This window comes from Tympanuchus pallidicinctus, unplaced genomic scaffold (genome assembly GCF_026119805.1).
Source record: "Tympanuchus pallidicinctus isolate F22 unplaced genomic scaffold, pur_lepc_1.0 scaffold1, whole genome shotgun sequence".
NCBI classification, from domain to species: Eukaryota; Metazoa; Chordata; class Aves; order Galliformes; family Phasianidae; genus Tympanuchus; species Tympanuchus pallidicinctus.
In genome coordinates, this window is record NW_026294618.1 from 101,186,265 (window position 1) to 101,201,731 (window position 15,467).

At 42.4% G+C, this 15,467-nt stretch overlaps 1 protein-coding gene across 2 annotated transcripts in view; it reads right to left on the minus strand.

The window, feature by feature from the left end:
* The window catches only part of VPS54 (VPS54 subunit of GARP complex), a 44,619-nt gene that overhangs the window by 16,690 nt on the left and 12,462 nt on the right, over nt 1–15,467 (minus strand). For both annotated transcript variants that reach the window (XM_052699086.1, XM_052699077.1), the window contains exons 6-13: nt 13,696–13,730; nt 12,426–12,557; nt 9,032–9,417; nt 5,635–5,761; nt 4,583–4,690; nt 2,600–2,655; nt 867–963; nt 51–382 (exon numbers count right to left, since the gene is read on the minus strand). In XM_052699086.1, coding sequence (XP_052555046.1) covers nt 51–382; nt 867–963; nt 2,600–2,655; nt 4,583–4,690; nt 5,635–5,761; nt 9,032–9,417; nt 12,426–12,557; nt 13,696–13,730 — 1,273 coding nt within the window. The remainder of the gene's footprint in view (nt 1–50; nt 383–866; nt 964–2,599; nt 2,656–4,582; nt 4,691–5,634; nt 5,762–9,031; nt 9,418–12,425; nt 12,558–13,695; nt 13,731–15,467) is intronic.

The following is a 15,467-nucleotide window of genomic DNA, read 5'->3' on the forward strand; positions in this document are numbered from 1 at the left end:
CTCCCAACACCCTGCTCCTGACAGCTGAGGCAGGTACTGCATGTACTCACATCATCTCCACTCCCGGAGTAACAGACGACGTTGGCTCCTTGCTGGACGAAGAGTCTGTAGTGCACTCTGGTTCAGAGACTGAATCACTGCTACAGGGCTCGCTGTTGGGAGAAGTGTTTCTCTGAGAGGTAGTGTCAGCTGCTACAAGTGGGAGGTCCCCCTCGCCGAAGGCGTCGCTTATAAACATGCCTTCGTGTGTCAGGTAAGCCACTTCTGTGTCCAAGGGACTGTCTTTCACAGAGTTCTTTTGCAAGGTGTCCTCCAGGTCTCTGGTTCTTTGGTTCTTGTCTAGAACCAAGAGAACCACGCTACGGATAGTATTTAACGTTGCCTAGAATCAAATATAACTTTTATTACAAAAAAAGACCCAAAACCCTGTACCATACGCCTGCACTGGGAGAAGATTTTCTCTTACCCACAGAAATCTGACTAAATCCTGGCTTTATTTTCTACTGTGCAATTAGCATTCAAAGGCAGACCCATCGTCTTTGATGGTAACCTATATCAGATGTTTCTGAGAACAGTGAAAGAAACCTCATTTGGAGCAATCTAACACATACAAAAGTCCTGTCCTAATCCCCAGCAGCCCGAAATGGATGTAATCAGGCTACAAGAGGTATTATCTCCTTCCCAGTGCTCTCTTTGTTAGCACTAATCATTTTTAGCCTGGATGGTGATATTCACATATCCCTCTTTCAATCAAGTTTGAATTCTATAATCAAAAAGAACACCTAAAAACTTCAAATGGAAAGTAACTTCATTCTGTCTCGTGTCTGAACCAGCTACATGAAAATCTTGGCAAATTAAAGCCTTACCTTTATTCTCTTGAGGAAGATAGTAAACTTAGAAAAAATATCCTTCAATAAATCAAACCACTGAGGAAAATTCATCATTCTTATCTGGTCTGCAAGCCTAAAAAAAAAAGAGCAGTATTTGGTAAACTGCAAGTATTTATTAATCATGCTGACGACTGGCATATCAAAAACAAAAGCAAGCTCTAAATGGGAACTGTAATTGTAAGGAAAACTGTGCAGACATCGCCTGAAAAACTGTCCTGACTAAACACAGTGTATGCAAGTGGAATGGAGAAGGAGGCATAGAAAGATAGATCATGCTAGAAAAACAAAAGCCTCACTTAAGCTTTTCTAGGGCATAATGCTCTTTTCCCAGAAATAAGTTATGTTACCATAAAGGGGAAGATGGGGAGTTAATAACATTTTTACAAAAATGAGACAACAAGAAAAAACAAAAATACTTTGCAAGTATTGCAACAGCTGTGTTATTAAGTTCATTTTGCTGCACTGCAATGAGATCACTTTTATTAAAGTCAGCTGTTTGTAGCAGAGGGCAGAAAATTCATTCACTGAACATAAGCTAAACTGTGTAACAAAGAGTTAGGATCCAATTGCAGAATGGTAAACACTGAAAATAGTGAACAAATAAATCTTCAACGCTTAAAAGTGATGCTGTGCCCAGTCTCTCAGTCTCAGCACGAACACCATGCAAATTTTGCTGCTCACTTTGCATTTGCAACTGCTCTGGCTTTGTTATCTCAGGGTAGCCCTTTGCTGATCCAAATGGGTCATGGAGCTGCAGGCTGGTGGGACTCTCTAGAGCTGGGACCTCTGAAGATCCCATGTCCAACCTCTGCTTTCTCTTGTGCCTGCTGCCCCTCACCCTTCTGCACACCTCCACAAAGAGCCTGGCTCTGTCTCCACCTTTGCCCTATCTCTCCCATGGTGCAGCTGCAGGCACCTCACCCCTCAGCTTACCACTCCCCAGGATTGCCCAGCTCTTTCAGCCATTAAATCTCAATGCCTTTCTTGCACTGGGGAGTCCGAAGCTGAGCACGAGAACAAGATGCAGCCTCAAAACAGAGGACAAGGATTATTTTCCTCAACTTGCTAGCTATGCTAATACAGCCCAAGCTGCAGCTACAAGGACACTCCATGTCCACGGCTGATCTTTCACCTACCAGAAGCCCCAGGTCCTGCCATACAAAGCTGCCCCAAGTCAGCTGGCCTCTGCCTCTCATCTTGTGAGGGGCTGCCCCCTCCTGGCTGCAGGACACGGCGTTTGCCTCCGCTGGGCTTTGTGAGGTTCCTCCTGCCGGCCATTTCTTACCTGCTGGCACTGTCTGATCTCTGCCCAGGTAGCTCTGTTCTCATTCACATGCAATGTACTGAAACTACCAACACATTTTAACACAAACAGGGAACACCTTCACACAGTTAAGAATTGTATGCCTAGGCACAGTCGTTCAGGCTGCATGCAAGGAGATTCAGAGAGAATTTCAATGCTTATTTCAAAAGCAAGTTAAATTTAAAGGAATGATTTCTAACATTAGAGACTGAATGAGAAGAGGAACACATGCAGTTTTTCAAAGAGGTGGACAGGAGCAGAGGCTTAAGGTGAAACAAAAGAGAATCCTTGATTATATGGAAATTGATACAAAATTAGAATGGGTAATTTATGTGTGCTAAAAGCATCCATCTCCTATCCCCCACCCACCATTTAAGAAAAACAACATAACTAGCTGTATACTTACTTAACAACCACTTCTGTATCTATTTCTTCTATCTGCGATACCGTATTAACCACACACTGTCAAATTTAAAGGGGAAAAACAACAACAAAAAAAGATCTTAGCTTCTTTCTAACTGCTGCTGTGTTTCATAGCATGCACAGTAATCCTCATATTAAATAAGGAAAAAGAAAAACAAAGCAAAGGCATATTTGTATCATTTGATAACTTTTTTTTCTCTAAGGAATAAAGCCAAACCAAACAAACACCCCCCCCCCCAAGACAGCTGGCTGCAAAATACCAGGGGTCTCTATTCCTAGATTTCTTCATGCTTACTTCTACACTGCAGCCTTTCCTCAAAGGACTCTGAGATACCACTGTCAGCCAGTGCATATGGAACTGGCCAGCTTCTTCAGGTCTCCAGAATAATGGATTTTTGCTCCAAATGCATCTTTTGTCTTACAGTGATTTGTTTACCCATCTCATTTTGCACTACTCTCTGTTGTGCTCATGGTATAGACTGACTCCATTTAGAGTGCAGCAGGGTTTTTCCTCCAGGCATCAGTCAATAACCTGATGAAAGGAGTCAGCAGCCATGGACTCATCCTCCTTCAAGTGAACACAGCCCGAGTGGTGACTGAGTGCTGGCAGCCATCTCAAGCTACATGGATTTTACTTGCATTTTGAATAATGGTGCTCAGTACAGAAGCTTCTTACAAACACACTTTGCTCTTGAACTAAGCAGTGTGCTCAGTGCTTACAAACCTCTGCTCTTCCATCTGTCTGGCAACAAGGAGCTACTGAAGTACTGACCAAAACAGGCCAGCAATGCGCTTTAACAGCAAATGCATTTGGGACACAGGAGGGAAACGGCTTCTTCTGTTATGGAAAAATATCTTTGTAAGTTCAGACTAGATGATCTCCAGAGGTTCCCCTCCCAACACCTATCATTCTGTGACAACAGGACTCTGATCCTGTCCACTTTTCTTATTTAACAGGAAGTTACACTGGAAATTGGAAATCCCTTCCAGTACTTGAAGGGAGCATTTAAACAAGAGAGGGAACGACTATTTACATGGGCTGACAGTGATGGGACAAGGGGGAATGGTTTTAAACTGAGACAGAGGAGGTTCAGGTTAGATATTAAGAGGAAGTTTTTCACACAGAGGGTGGTGATGCAACGGAACAGGCTGCCCAAGGAGGCTGTGGATGCCCCATCCCTGGAGGCATTCAAGGCCAGGCTGGATGTGGCTCTGGGCAGCCTGGTCTGCTGGTTGGCGACCCTGCACACAGCAGGGGGTTGAAACCAGATGATCGTTGTGGTCCTTTTCAACCCGGGCCATTCTATGATTCTATGCTGAAATTGATTAAACTTGGGTCTATTATTGAGCAAAGGTGTCACCTGAGAAATCACAACATAAAGGACAAATATTTCTAGAAGACTGGGAAAAATACTTTATGACTGTAAGCAAGCTAGAAAACAGTGTTACTTGTCTGTTACCTGACTAAGCAGAACTCAAGGGAAAAAAAGTCTCCTTGTGACTTTTGATATAGGTAAGTGAAAAAACAATGGAGACTGATGCACAGATAACACAGCTTTATCCTGGTCTTACTCATTCATGCACATTGTGCTTTTAGGCCCAGAACAGCTGTGCACAGAAGGGGCAGGCCCTTATTTGTGGGGCTTATGACAAACTGTAGCATTTGGGAAAGCTGTGTGCTAAAAGGTAAAACAAATAAAGCTGAAGTCAATGAATTCAGAACAGTGGTAATCATACAGAGAAAGCTGTGATCTCCTGCCATTCTTGGGCTGCCTACTTCCTGCAAAAAGTCTTCTCTGCAAACTGACCTGTGTGCTTCAGGAAGCCCTTAGTGCCTGCAGGCTCCCTAAACGTGAGACCATCAGCCAGCAAAAAACTTCAGAGCAGTCCTTACCCACTTCAACACACAAACATTTTTAAGAGGTCGAAGCAACCTTGTCAGATAAGTCAAAAACTATGGGCTTACCTGTTTTATTATATTCTTTGCAGTAATAATCATTTCATCTCCATATATTTCATAAAAATTTAGCTTCCTTTGCTTTAAAAGTCCAAATACTAGTGATACAAGTCTCTCCTGTCAAAAAAAAGAAATACACTAAAAATATCAAGGGGAGAACAAGAAACTGTGCAGTAATTAGATAGAGTTCATGAATCAAACACACGGAGGACAGAATTTACCTCAGTCCAGTGCCTCGAGACTAACGCCATGACTGAACAGTTCTAAGCTTCCTGTGGTAATAACAGCTAAAGGAGTTCCTCCCAGCCTCTTTCATTCCTTTTCTGCTCATACAAATGTTTGTAAGCACAATTGGATTTCCTAAGCTTAACATTTCCTTGCCCAGAGCAAGAATGGCACTGCAGACAACTGCACCAGCACAAGTGAGACGTGACACACTGCTGCATGGAGGTGGGAAGAAATGGTAGGGCAGAAATGGGAGTATTTCAACACGACTGCCATGCACCACATGTCACAAAACCCACCCGTTATACAGGACTAAACAGTTCACGGGAGCTAGCAATTACTGCAGAACAGTGCAAGCACTCCAAAACCACTACAACAGCTCCATTTTCAAGACCTTCAAAGGAATACACCCTTCAAATGAAGCATGCATTCGGGGCAGTCATATGCTTGATATAAGCACCCAAGAGTGCACAGGAAGACAGAAAAACAGCACACACAACCCTCACCACAAAAAAGTGAATTTTTAAGGCCAAGCAGCTATAAGGGTCCACATTCTTTTCCACCTGTGTGTTGAAGTTCACCAAGTGCCCAAAAACTTAATATACATTTAAAACAGAAGCAATCATATTTAAAAAATAAAGTAGTACTGGATCATGTTTCCATATGGTTAGTTACAATTATTTAATTAGACCGAGTACAGAAAGGTGTGGGGGGAATTTAGATGAGAAATTACATGAAATCGCAATGTTGCTACTGAATCAATTAGTCGGTGCTAATTAAGGATGTTGCAGATGCAGACATACTCATCAGACGGTTTATTTCAATAAGAGACATACCTCTTCTAGAATTTGGCAATCATCTTCTAGGGGTCTATTTAAATCATTGCGAGCGTACGTTGAAAACTCTGCAATCATCATTTTATCTATCAGCTTTTCCAGTTCGCAGAGCTGTGAGCCAAGGTGCCTAAGGAAAACAGCCATTGAGATGTAAGCTAAATAATCAACCTGAAAATGAATCATTAGTTCACAGTTGAAGAAAATAACCACGCAGCAGGTAATTTCCATGCAATCATCAATGCTAGCTTAATGGGAGGCGTGAGTCTTCTGGTTCTTAGAGCAGCTGTAACCATGCATTTTTCAGAGGCAACATCACCTTGCAGTAAAAACACACAGACCTGAATATTAATGGAAGGATAAAAATGGAAGCCAGACTTCTTTGGAAGGTGCTGAGTGCCCTCTCTTCCCAGTGAAATGAAGCAGAACCAAGAATATCCCATGTTTGTCTGTACCTAGTGCATCAGGTTCTTCCATTTCAAGTATTCAAACTTCTGATACGGTCACAGGAGATTTACTCCATGTGGCCGAGATACAGGGATAGCTTTACATTACAGAATGGCTGTCAGAAACACAGGTGAATTTTCAAATTTGCCACTTTGATATCACTCTAAATTAATTTTTTCCCCCCATATATTACAGATTTTAAACCACATTTTGCAGACTGCTTGCATATGAAGCCACAAGGCAGCTCCTCACATCAGAAACGTTGAAGTTGAGCAGCGAGAGAGATTTGCAGTAAAATTCAGAGTTGGAACCTCAGAGGTGCCAAACACTCATGGCTTTCCAGGTTCAACTGACAGCTACAGTCACCAAGTATCTGTAGAAACCAGGCTGCTTAAAATAAGCATTTTTTCCAATGAGAATGAAGAGAAGCTGCAGTGTTTTAGATAAACCCAGTTACAATGCAGGGAATTCCTGACTTTACAGAGGCAGGTTGAAGCTGCATTGCTCACTGACGTTACTTTACTGCTGGCTTTTAGGTAAGCACAAAGATGCTCTTTGGTAAATTATATGTCTAACTGTGATTAATGCCATTAAAACCCAATGGCATAACCTCAGAGGTATGGAAACACTTAATGAGAGTTGCACAGTTACAGCTGGACTAAAATTTGTGGACAACAGGCTGGCCATGAGCCAGCAGTGCGCCCTTGTGGCCAAGAAGGCCAATGGTATAATGTGGTCAGCAGGGCGAGAGAGGTGATTCCCTCCCTCTGCTCTGCCCCAATGTCACATCTGGAATACTGTGTCCACTTCTGAGTGTCCACTTCTGAGCTCCCCAGCTCAAAAAAGACAGGGATCACCCAGAAGGAGTGCAGCAGAGGGCCACAAAGATGATACAGGGCCTGGAGCATCTCCTGTATGAAGAAAGGCTGAGACACCTGAGGCTGTTCAGCCTGGGGAAAAGAAGACTGAGAGGGGATCTGACTAATGATTACACATAACTAAAGGGAGGAGGGAGGCAAAAGGATGAGGCCAGGCCCTTCTCACTGGTGTGCAGAGATAGGACAAGGAGCAATGACCTAAAACTTGAACATAGGAAGTTCCGTACAAACATGTGAAAGAAGTTGCTCGTGATGAGGGTGATGGAGCACTGGAACAGGCTGCCCAGAGAAATTGTGGAGTCTCCTCTGGAAATACTCAAGACCTACCTGGATGCCTACCTGTGCAACCTATCGTAGGGAACTGCTTTAGCAATATGGCTCAGTTTAAAGACATCCACCTTTTCATTGCACGTTATTTCTCCAGCTGTGCAATACACAGAGGCCACTGTAAGACGTGGGAGCAACCACACTGAGGCTGTTAGATACAGCACTGCATCTTTGGTGGGGGTGAGTAGTGAAGTTACTTACCTTTCTGAATAGCTACCAGCCAAGGCAAAGGGGACATTTCCAACTCACATCGCTACTTTCTGAATATATATATATATATATATATATTTTAACTTCTACCAAACCAACCAAGTAGGCACTGTTCACAGAAATCCCTTTTTACAAGCCTGCAAATATGCTCCACACCCGACTATGATTTCATAACAACAGCACAGTCTTGGAGCACCAAGTATACTCTCTGCTGACACTGCACATAACTCAGGTTACTCAATTGCAAAACAAAACGAATTTTGATTGAGGTTACAAGTTAGCAGAAGTAGACTCAGTATCAGCAATGTAAGTACAAACATGACTCAACTGGATTCATTAGCCTTTAAAAAAATAGTTTTGTTTTGGTTTTTTTTTGCCAGATTATTTTTCCTGAGTTCTCTTCTACTTAAAATTTGGTTCTTTTGCTGAACCAGCCAGAATGACTGCTACAGGAGGTGCTCGTCAGCACAGAATATCCATGGTACGGTTGTGGAGCAATAACCATGTTTTTATTACAAAACTAGAACCCTGGATTGCAGGAACCATGCGACCTCAAAACCAAATTAAACAGTAACTCAGCTAAGCAGACAGCTCCCCAGCTCGCCAGTACAAGTCTTAGAGCCTATTTAACATACTCCTGCCAACAACACAGTGGTTGCTTTGCATGTGACACTTTTGCAGCATACACAGCAGTTGTGGTCGCTAACTTTGCATCTACTAAAAGGATTCTGATGTACTGCTACTCCTGCACATCACAGGTGACCCTGCCCAGTGCAGCACTACCTCCCATGTGGAGCTCTAAGTATCCAAACACAGGTGAAAAAGCTATAGCAACAGAAGTTCAAGCCTCAGCTTTTCACTGCTTCTTCCCATCCCAGCTTTAGCAACTCACAGAACTGGATTTCTCAGCAGGATGAAGCAAGAGGGAGCACCCTCTGGCCACTGTAAATACAGCTTTTCCCAAGAGCAGACGCTGCTGAACACATCCTATCTAACAAGTTGTCATCCGACCACTTTTTGAGCCATGAGGTTTGATAGCATTGCACTGGCTTTTGCTTGCAAAGCTCCTTCCAGCACAAGGGCAGGCTGAAGGTTAGGACCCACTCAGCTCCTGATACTTGAACATTCCTACCAGCACGTGTCAGGATCTGTCAGTCAACACAGGGATGAGGAATGCAGCTGTGCAGTAAGAGCTGGGGTGCTGTGGCATTAGAACTGCAGATCACAGCTTGGAAACCATCTCTCAGCTGTGAGCTACAAACCCTGCAAAATGAAGGTTCAGTCCCTGCTTGGGTGCTCATCCCTGTGCTCCTAAACCACCTGGAGACAAGAAAGGAGTATAAAGCATCTTAGTACTCAGTACCAAAACAAAATGCATCCAGCACATGCATTAGTCATGCTACTTATGCTATAGTCATATTTTATACTGTGTCCTATGAGAATAAAGAAACATGTATATCTTCCCCCTTCAGCCAGCAGAAGACAGAACACATTCAAGCTCTGCTCACATTTTAGTCAAGTCCTTGATGGTTACCTACCGGAAACTGTGAATGCCTTGAAGTTCCTGCTGCAACACCTCCTGCGTTGTTGCTATCAAGTCCAAAGCTCCAACAAACTCAGAAGTAGACAGTAGCAACTGTACTGTGGGCTGCGTTTGGTGTACAGTAGCCATTAACTTCAGTTTATTGTATGCTTTTATACAATTATTTCTGGTGAGCGACAGTCTTAAAACTCGAAGAGAGCCTTCACACATTACTTTATCAATTTTGGAGATTTTCTCTCTAAGTAATTTTACAGCCTGGGAGGTTTTCCTGAGGTAGTCCTGTAACTCATGCTGAGAGGTCATTGCATGAAAAAATGCTTCAGAGCGTAGAGAAATCTGATGAGCAATATTGACTTCCACAATGTCCAGATAATGGCTCAGCTGGAAAGAGGATGGAAGGGGAAAGGCACTGTTATGGCACGACATGTTCATCACCATGCAAAATTATACATTTTATACATACATACTGCTGAAATGTTTTACTGCATCATGGAAATTTTGCTAGCAATCAAAAATGCTACAGTATTCCATTAAAACCTCTGTCAGAGTAGCAAGAAAATAACCACCCGACATGGCTTGTTCACTTCTTTCTACATGAGCTCAAAATCACTTTGGGAAGGCTGACCTGATGCATACCCTGCTTGAAAACGACAAGGCAAATAGTTTTAAAATACCCACGCTTTTGTACTGCATGGTCTGCACTCTGGCACCATTACAACACAGCCATTAACCTTGAGATGGGCTCTCAGTACTAGCGTGCAAGTAAGAACAGCACACGTGTGCAAATATGCTATGCACTGAGAGGCATTTGAGTTGATAAAGATGCAGCATGACTGTGTTTGATGGAATTACTTTGGAATGGCTCTGTCAGATAATAGGTTGTAGCATCATCTTTGCAGAAAAATCCTCAGGAGATCTCTGGCTGCAGTTGCTTTTTGACAACCAGTTTGAGCTGCTGTTAAAGTCACTTCATGTGCCATGGCACTATGGGATTTCCAGAGACAAAACAGGCCTATGTGTTTGGAACCTGAGATTCAAAATCTTCATGTTGAACAAGTGCAAATTCATTATGCTACCAGACCAATGGATTGGCCTGATTATCTGAGCTGTACAAGCTCTGCGTTCTGGCTCATGCTGAATATGCATCTTAAAGGACTGAGGTATTAGAATGCTCATCTGAATGCTAATACTCAAATGATCCGATTTCTAAGAGGTGCCAAGCACTCAAACCTCATTCTGGATTCCAAAACGCCTATCCAGAGATGGAAAAAAGAAAGTCAGTCACACAGATACTTTCATCCCGCATACTTATAACAGTGGAGATTTATGCAGTGTGCAAACTCATCTTTTTTGTAATATATTTAAAGCAAAAACATCCTCCACCAATCAGCTGTGACACATCTAGCCCATAGGAGAAGCTGAGATGGACTGTGACAAAAAGATCAGGGAAAGGTTTATTATGATAATTTATATATATGATTTTTGCAGCCAGATGCCCAAGGCCTCTTCACTATGCCAAGTATTGCAGAACAAACAGAATAAAAATGACAACACCTGCCTCGAAGAGCTTACAGTCCCGATGTAGGCCAAGAAATAGAATGAGACAGACTAAAGACAGACTAAATTTTCAGAGGGAAACTGCTCAAGTGCATAAGCAGTAAGAGCCTAACTATGCGTGTTTATAGCAGGTTTTTCCAAAACCTGTTGCAAAATAGCACTGGGATCTAAAGTGAAAATTAGTGCAGCAGGATAACTATCTACCTATCTGACTGATGCAAGCAAACTTGAGGCAGTTCAGAGCCTTTAAAAAGCAAAAACAAGAAGCGTGGACCCACTAAGTAATGTAATATGGTTTCATGCATGTGGTTTGGAAGGCAAAGGACTTTTTATGCTATTTAGGTACTTTTTATCATCTCTAAAAAAGCATGTCTCACAGCTACCTACAGCCCTATCCCCGCCCTGCTGCAGCAACAGGGGCTCTGGGTCTCCTTCACTCCAAGTGCTGCTGAGCATCCATCCTGCTGCTGCCAGCCCCGCACACAGGCACTACCCAAGTTTCAAGCTTGTGCCAGACACAGCTTTTTCATCTTTGCACAGCAAGTGCCACGAGCAACTACAAAGTAGCAATCCCAGAGGCAACCTTTCAGTACGGTGGACATGCAAGGAAGGAGCAAGCTACCTTGTAGCAGAGCCTGCCTGGTTCCTCCTGACATGGAGGGAAATCAGGAAGAATAATTCCTCGAGATTTGCAAACATCTCCCAAAGGATTTTGTGTTATTTCTTCCCTAAGGCGCCTCTCTTGTTTTTTCTTTTTTCTTAATTTATTTTTCACTTTTCATTTTTTTAAATCTAACTCCCAGAAGCTTTAGCAAATTAAACAGGAAGGAAAATCTAAGTTACAGCAGAACCCAAAATTATGTTCATTTCCGATAGCTATTTATTTTCTACTCTGACTACATAACCTAACATCAAAAAAGCATAAGACAGGACTTATGTTTGAGTGAAGCAGCTCTGCTTCCCTGCTCTCCAACATACCAAAGTTCTTTGTAAAATGCAAAAATGGATCAGTACAGATGACTTGATAGCAAAAGGTAAGAGAAAACTCCCGACGTATAAAAGATCTGGATTTTGGATTTCTTTTAACATAGAGACCTTCAATTTGAAGTTTTCTTGAGATGCAAGAAAGCAGTAGCCTTAACACGTGTTCTAAAGCCTCTGCTGTTGCCTTCTCATGGAACTGCTCTTACTTCTTAACAGCTCCATGTCTCTGAAGTTGTCAACGCATACCCGCTTCCTCAAAGAGCCAATTAATGTTCTATATGCAGATTTTTTGCCAAGTTTTTACAGATACATTTATTTAGAAGGGAAAGGAGCCCTCCCCAAATAAGATACTTCCTGCATTGTTTACTAATAATCTGTAACATTTCAATATTTGAAGGGAGCATATAAACAGGAGGGGGAACGACTGCTTACAAGGGCGGACAGTGATAGGATGAGGGGGAATGGTTTTAAACTGAGACAGGGGAAGTTTACATTAGATATTAGCAGGAAGTTTTTCACACAGATGGTGGTGAAGCACTGGAACAGGCTGCCCAAGGAGGCTGTGGATGCCCCATCCCTGGAGGCATTCAAGGCCAGGCTGGATGTGGCTCTGGGCAGCCTGGTCTGCTGGTTGGTGACCCTACACACAGCAGGTGATTGAAACTAGGCGACCTTAGAGGTCCTTTTCAACCCAGGCCATTCTATGATTCTGAGATAAAACTTAAGTTACAAAAGTCCATGCACTAACATCTCAACAAGCACAGGACAGCAGCAGTGGACTGGACTGCTAATAGTTTCTTTGTAGTGACAGCTAGGGAGAATAACAACACATCGTATCAGAGCCTTACCTTTTCTTGAAGTAACTTGGAGGAAGCTGCATCACGATTTCCTTTTCCACCAGCAGTACTAAAATGAGACCATGGTAAAACGGCATTAAACGTTAAGGAATCTTCCAAGGCAAAATCTGGTTTCATAAAAATCTGAAACAGAAATAGAAGAAATAAATGCATCTCTCTTATCCGTATGTACTCCTTTCCAGTTTAACAGACATCCTGGTTCACAAAACGAACAGTGATCTTATTTGTTCATTTTTCAAAAGTCAAATTTTCTTTTATCAACTCAGACAAATTAGTTCTAGACCTTATAACTGATTTACTTCATACTTTAAAAGCTTGCACGATCTGACAAAGCATCATCTTCCTAGAATCCGAAGGAAGCTCCAAAACGACCTGTGTTATCAAGCACCCAAGATGATCAAATATCCTGAGCATGAAAGCATAGGTAACACTAAACTGCACATGCATCCCTAAAGGAGCAGTGCAAATATTCCTACATAGCAGAGGCATCTTACTGCTGATATATTCATTCATGGAGCCTTAGTTTCCAGCAGACCAAAGATGCAGCCAGCTGCCCACGTGCACCAAGTGCTGCTTGGGAAGGAACAGAGCATGAAGCCCATCTCCTTTAGCACAGTACAACAAATGTACTGGTCTCTGAAAGGCTTGGTCGTGTTATTTTCACTTAAAAAACTACCACAGAGCTGGGGCACCCAGCTGGACAGCACTATCCCTTTCTCTGTTTATGAAGTGTAATTTTAATAGATTCAACACAGGCTATAGCATCCCACTATACTCGAACATTTTTGCTTATGGGACTTCAAATGCAGTGATTGCTGCTCAGCTGCATTCATAATCAGCATAATCATTCATAATCACAGAGGTGCTTTACTTGAGGACTAGAGGAGTGAAATCAACTGCTAATTTATACATACTACGTAGTACCCAAACTTCTGCCAAGCCCTTCGGTTTCCCTTTCCTCCTGAAACACAGGATGGCTAATTTTGCCTAGCTCTAAAGTTTTAACTATTAAAAGATTTTTTAAAATGGCATGTGTATCCTAAAATCATGGGAATCTATTTCAGGATTAAGATCAAGGAAACAAAACAAAGACAATAAGCAAAACAAACAGACTGTTCTTAATTTTGGTAAATTTTAAGTTCTAGAGATCCTCTCACTTCAATTAATTTGGACAAGTCTTCCACGTACAAGAGAGTACATTCATGTATTCAAGACTCTATGAGAAATCCTTATAAAAGCTTAGAGTTCAGAAAAACCATACCTTAGGTACTTGTTCCAGATCTGTCCTGGATTTATCTAAAATTAAGCAAAACACAAGTAGTCACTCATGAGCAAAGAAATGAAAACAATTCCTTGAATGCTATTAAATACTACAAGGAATTTTTCAGAACAAAAATGCCACACTCCTCACAGTGAGTAGACAGGTGACAGGGCCAGAAATTGAAACACTAGAGGCTCTGGCTGAATGTGAAAACATTTTTCACCAGGACAGTCAAACAGGCTGTCCAGAGGCACTGCACACTCTCCATCCTTGAAGATTTTTAAAGGCCTGATTGAGTAAAGCCCTGAGCAGCCTGGTCTGCCCACACAGCTGACGTTGCATTAAGACAGCATTTGCACCAGTGCCCCTTCTAACCTGAATTATTGTGACTCTTTCAAGCATCCTGCTGTGCTTTGCAGTTTAGGTCTCGTGGTTAGAGTGTTCAAAAGTGTTCCTACTTGGCTGCTTTGGCAGTGAAAACATTAGTAGTACAAAGCAGTCTACTTTGGACCTCACATTCCACCATGCAGCGTTCAATCAGCTGCAAAGAGCCAGTAAAAGCCCATCTAACATTACCCCAATTTTGGTGATCCAAATCAAAGCTGCTCATAGAATGATTTGTGCACAGCACTAGGAGTGTGGATGCATAACAGCTGGCCAGAAGGATGAATGAGAACTCAGGACTAATCTCAAGCACACCGAGCACATAGCACAGAAGCAGCCTTCTCTCTGAGGTAAGCTCCACTGAACCTTGCATGGGATGAGCTAGTTGAGCTGGGAGAACGAGTATATTGCAGTGTAAAGTGAAGAATTTCAAAGCAATAGTGTCCATCTGTCTTTGAGAAGTGTGGCAAACACCACATCAGCATTATCCCCCACATTTCCCTCACCTCTTTGTCACCTTACAGATATTGAAATACAGACCAACTCTTACAGAACTAAAAGGCCTGGTCTTGTGGGCTGGAGTTAGGGGAAAACAGGCAATGCCAAAAAAAGAAACTACAACATCAGAGCTTCAGATTACCTAATGATGCTTCAGTGAGGAATTGCCCCTCTACACAAACCAGGAGCTCCCAGTTACTTTGGTGACAGAGTCATTTTCTTTCTCAAAACAAAAAACTCTTTCAAAATGAATTAAGCTAAGCCTGAAGAAGGAAATTCTATTTTACGGTATGTGCCACAAACAGACTCAGTCAGGGACAACTGCTTCAAAAGAACGAGCCCAGAGAAACTCTACATAAGGGTATCTTTATGCATGGAAAAGGAGGAAGAAAACTGACTGGAAGAACAACTTAATGAAGAGTAAACGTTTTTTGCTTTTTGCTGCATGACCCATGGATCATTTATACAGAATGAGCCTGATCGAACAGCGATTGACAGATGAACCTTATGTTAACATTTTTGAGAAAACAGTTCAAAAGAAATTAAACGTTACAAACTTGCTACAGGTTACATTTTTTTTTCCCTTTGTTTCTCTTCTTCCTTTGGCCAGTTTTTTATTAGCTGAACTATTTCTGAAAAGTTCAGAAATTCCACTTTACTACAACTGCAGACACCAAAAAGCACTTTGCTAAAAGTGATCTGAGAAACACCTCTGCAGAGAAGGCCCTTCAGGTCCTGGTGGCCAACAAACTGACCGTGAGCCAGCAGTGCACCCTTGTGGCCAAGCATCCTGGGTTCCATTAGGAAGAACACTGCCTGCAGGCTGAGGGAAAGCAATCCTCCCTCTAAGCAGCATGGTGAGACAACATCTGGAACACCATGGCCAGTTC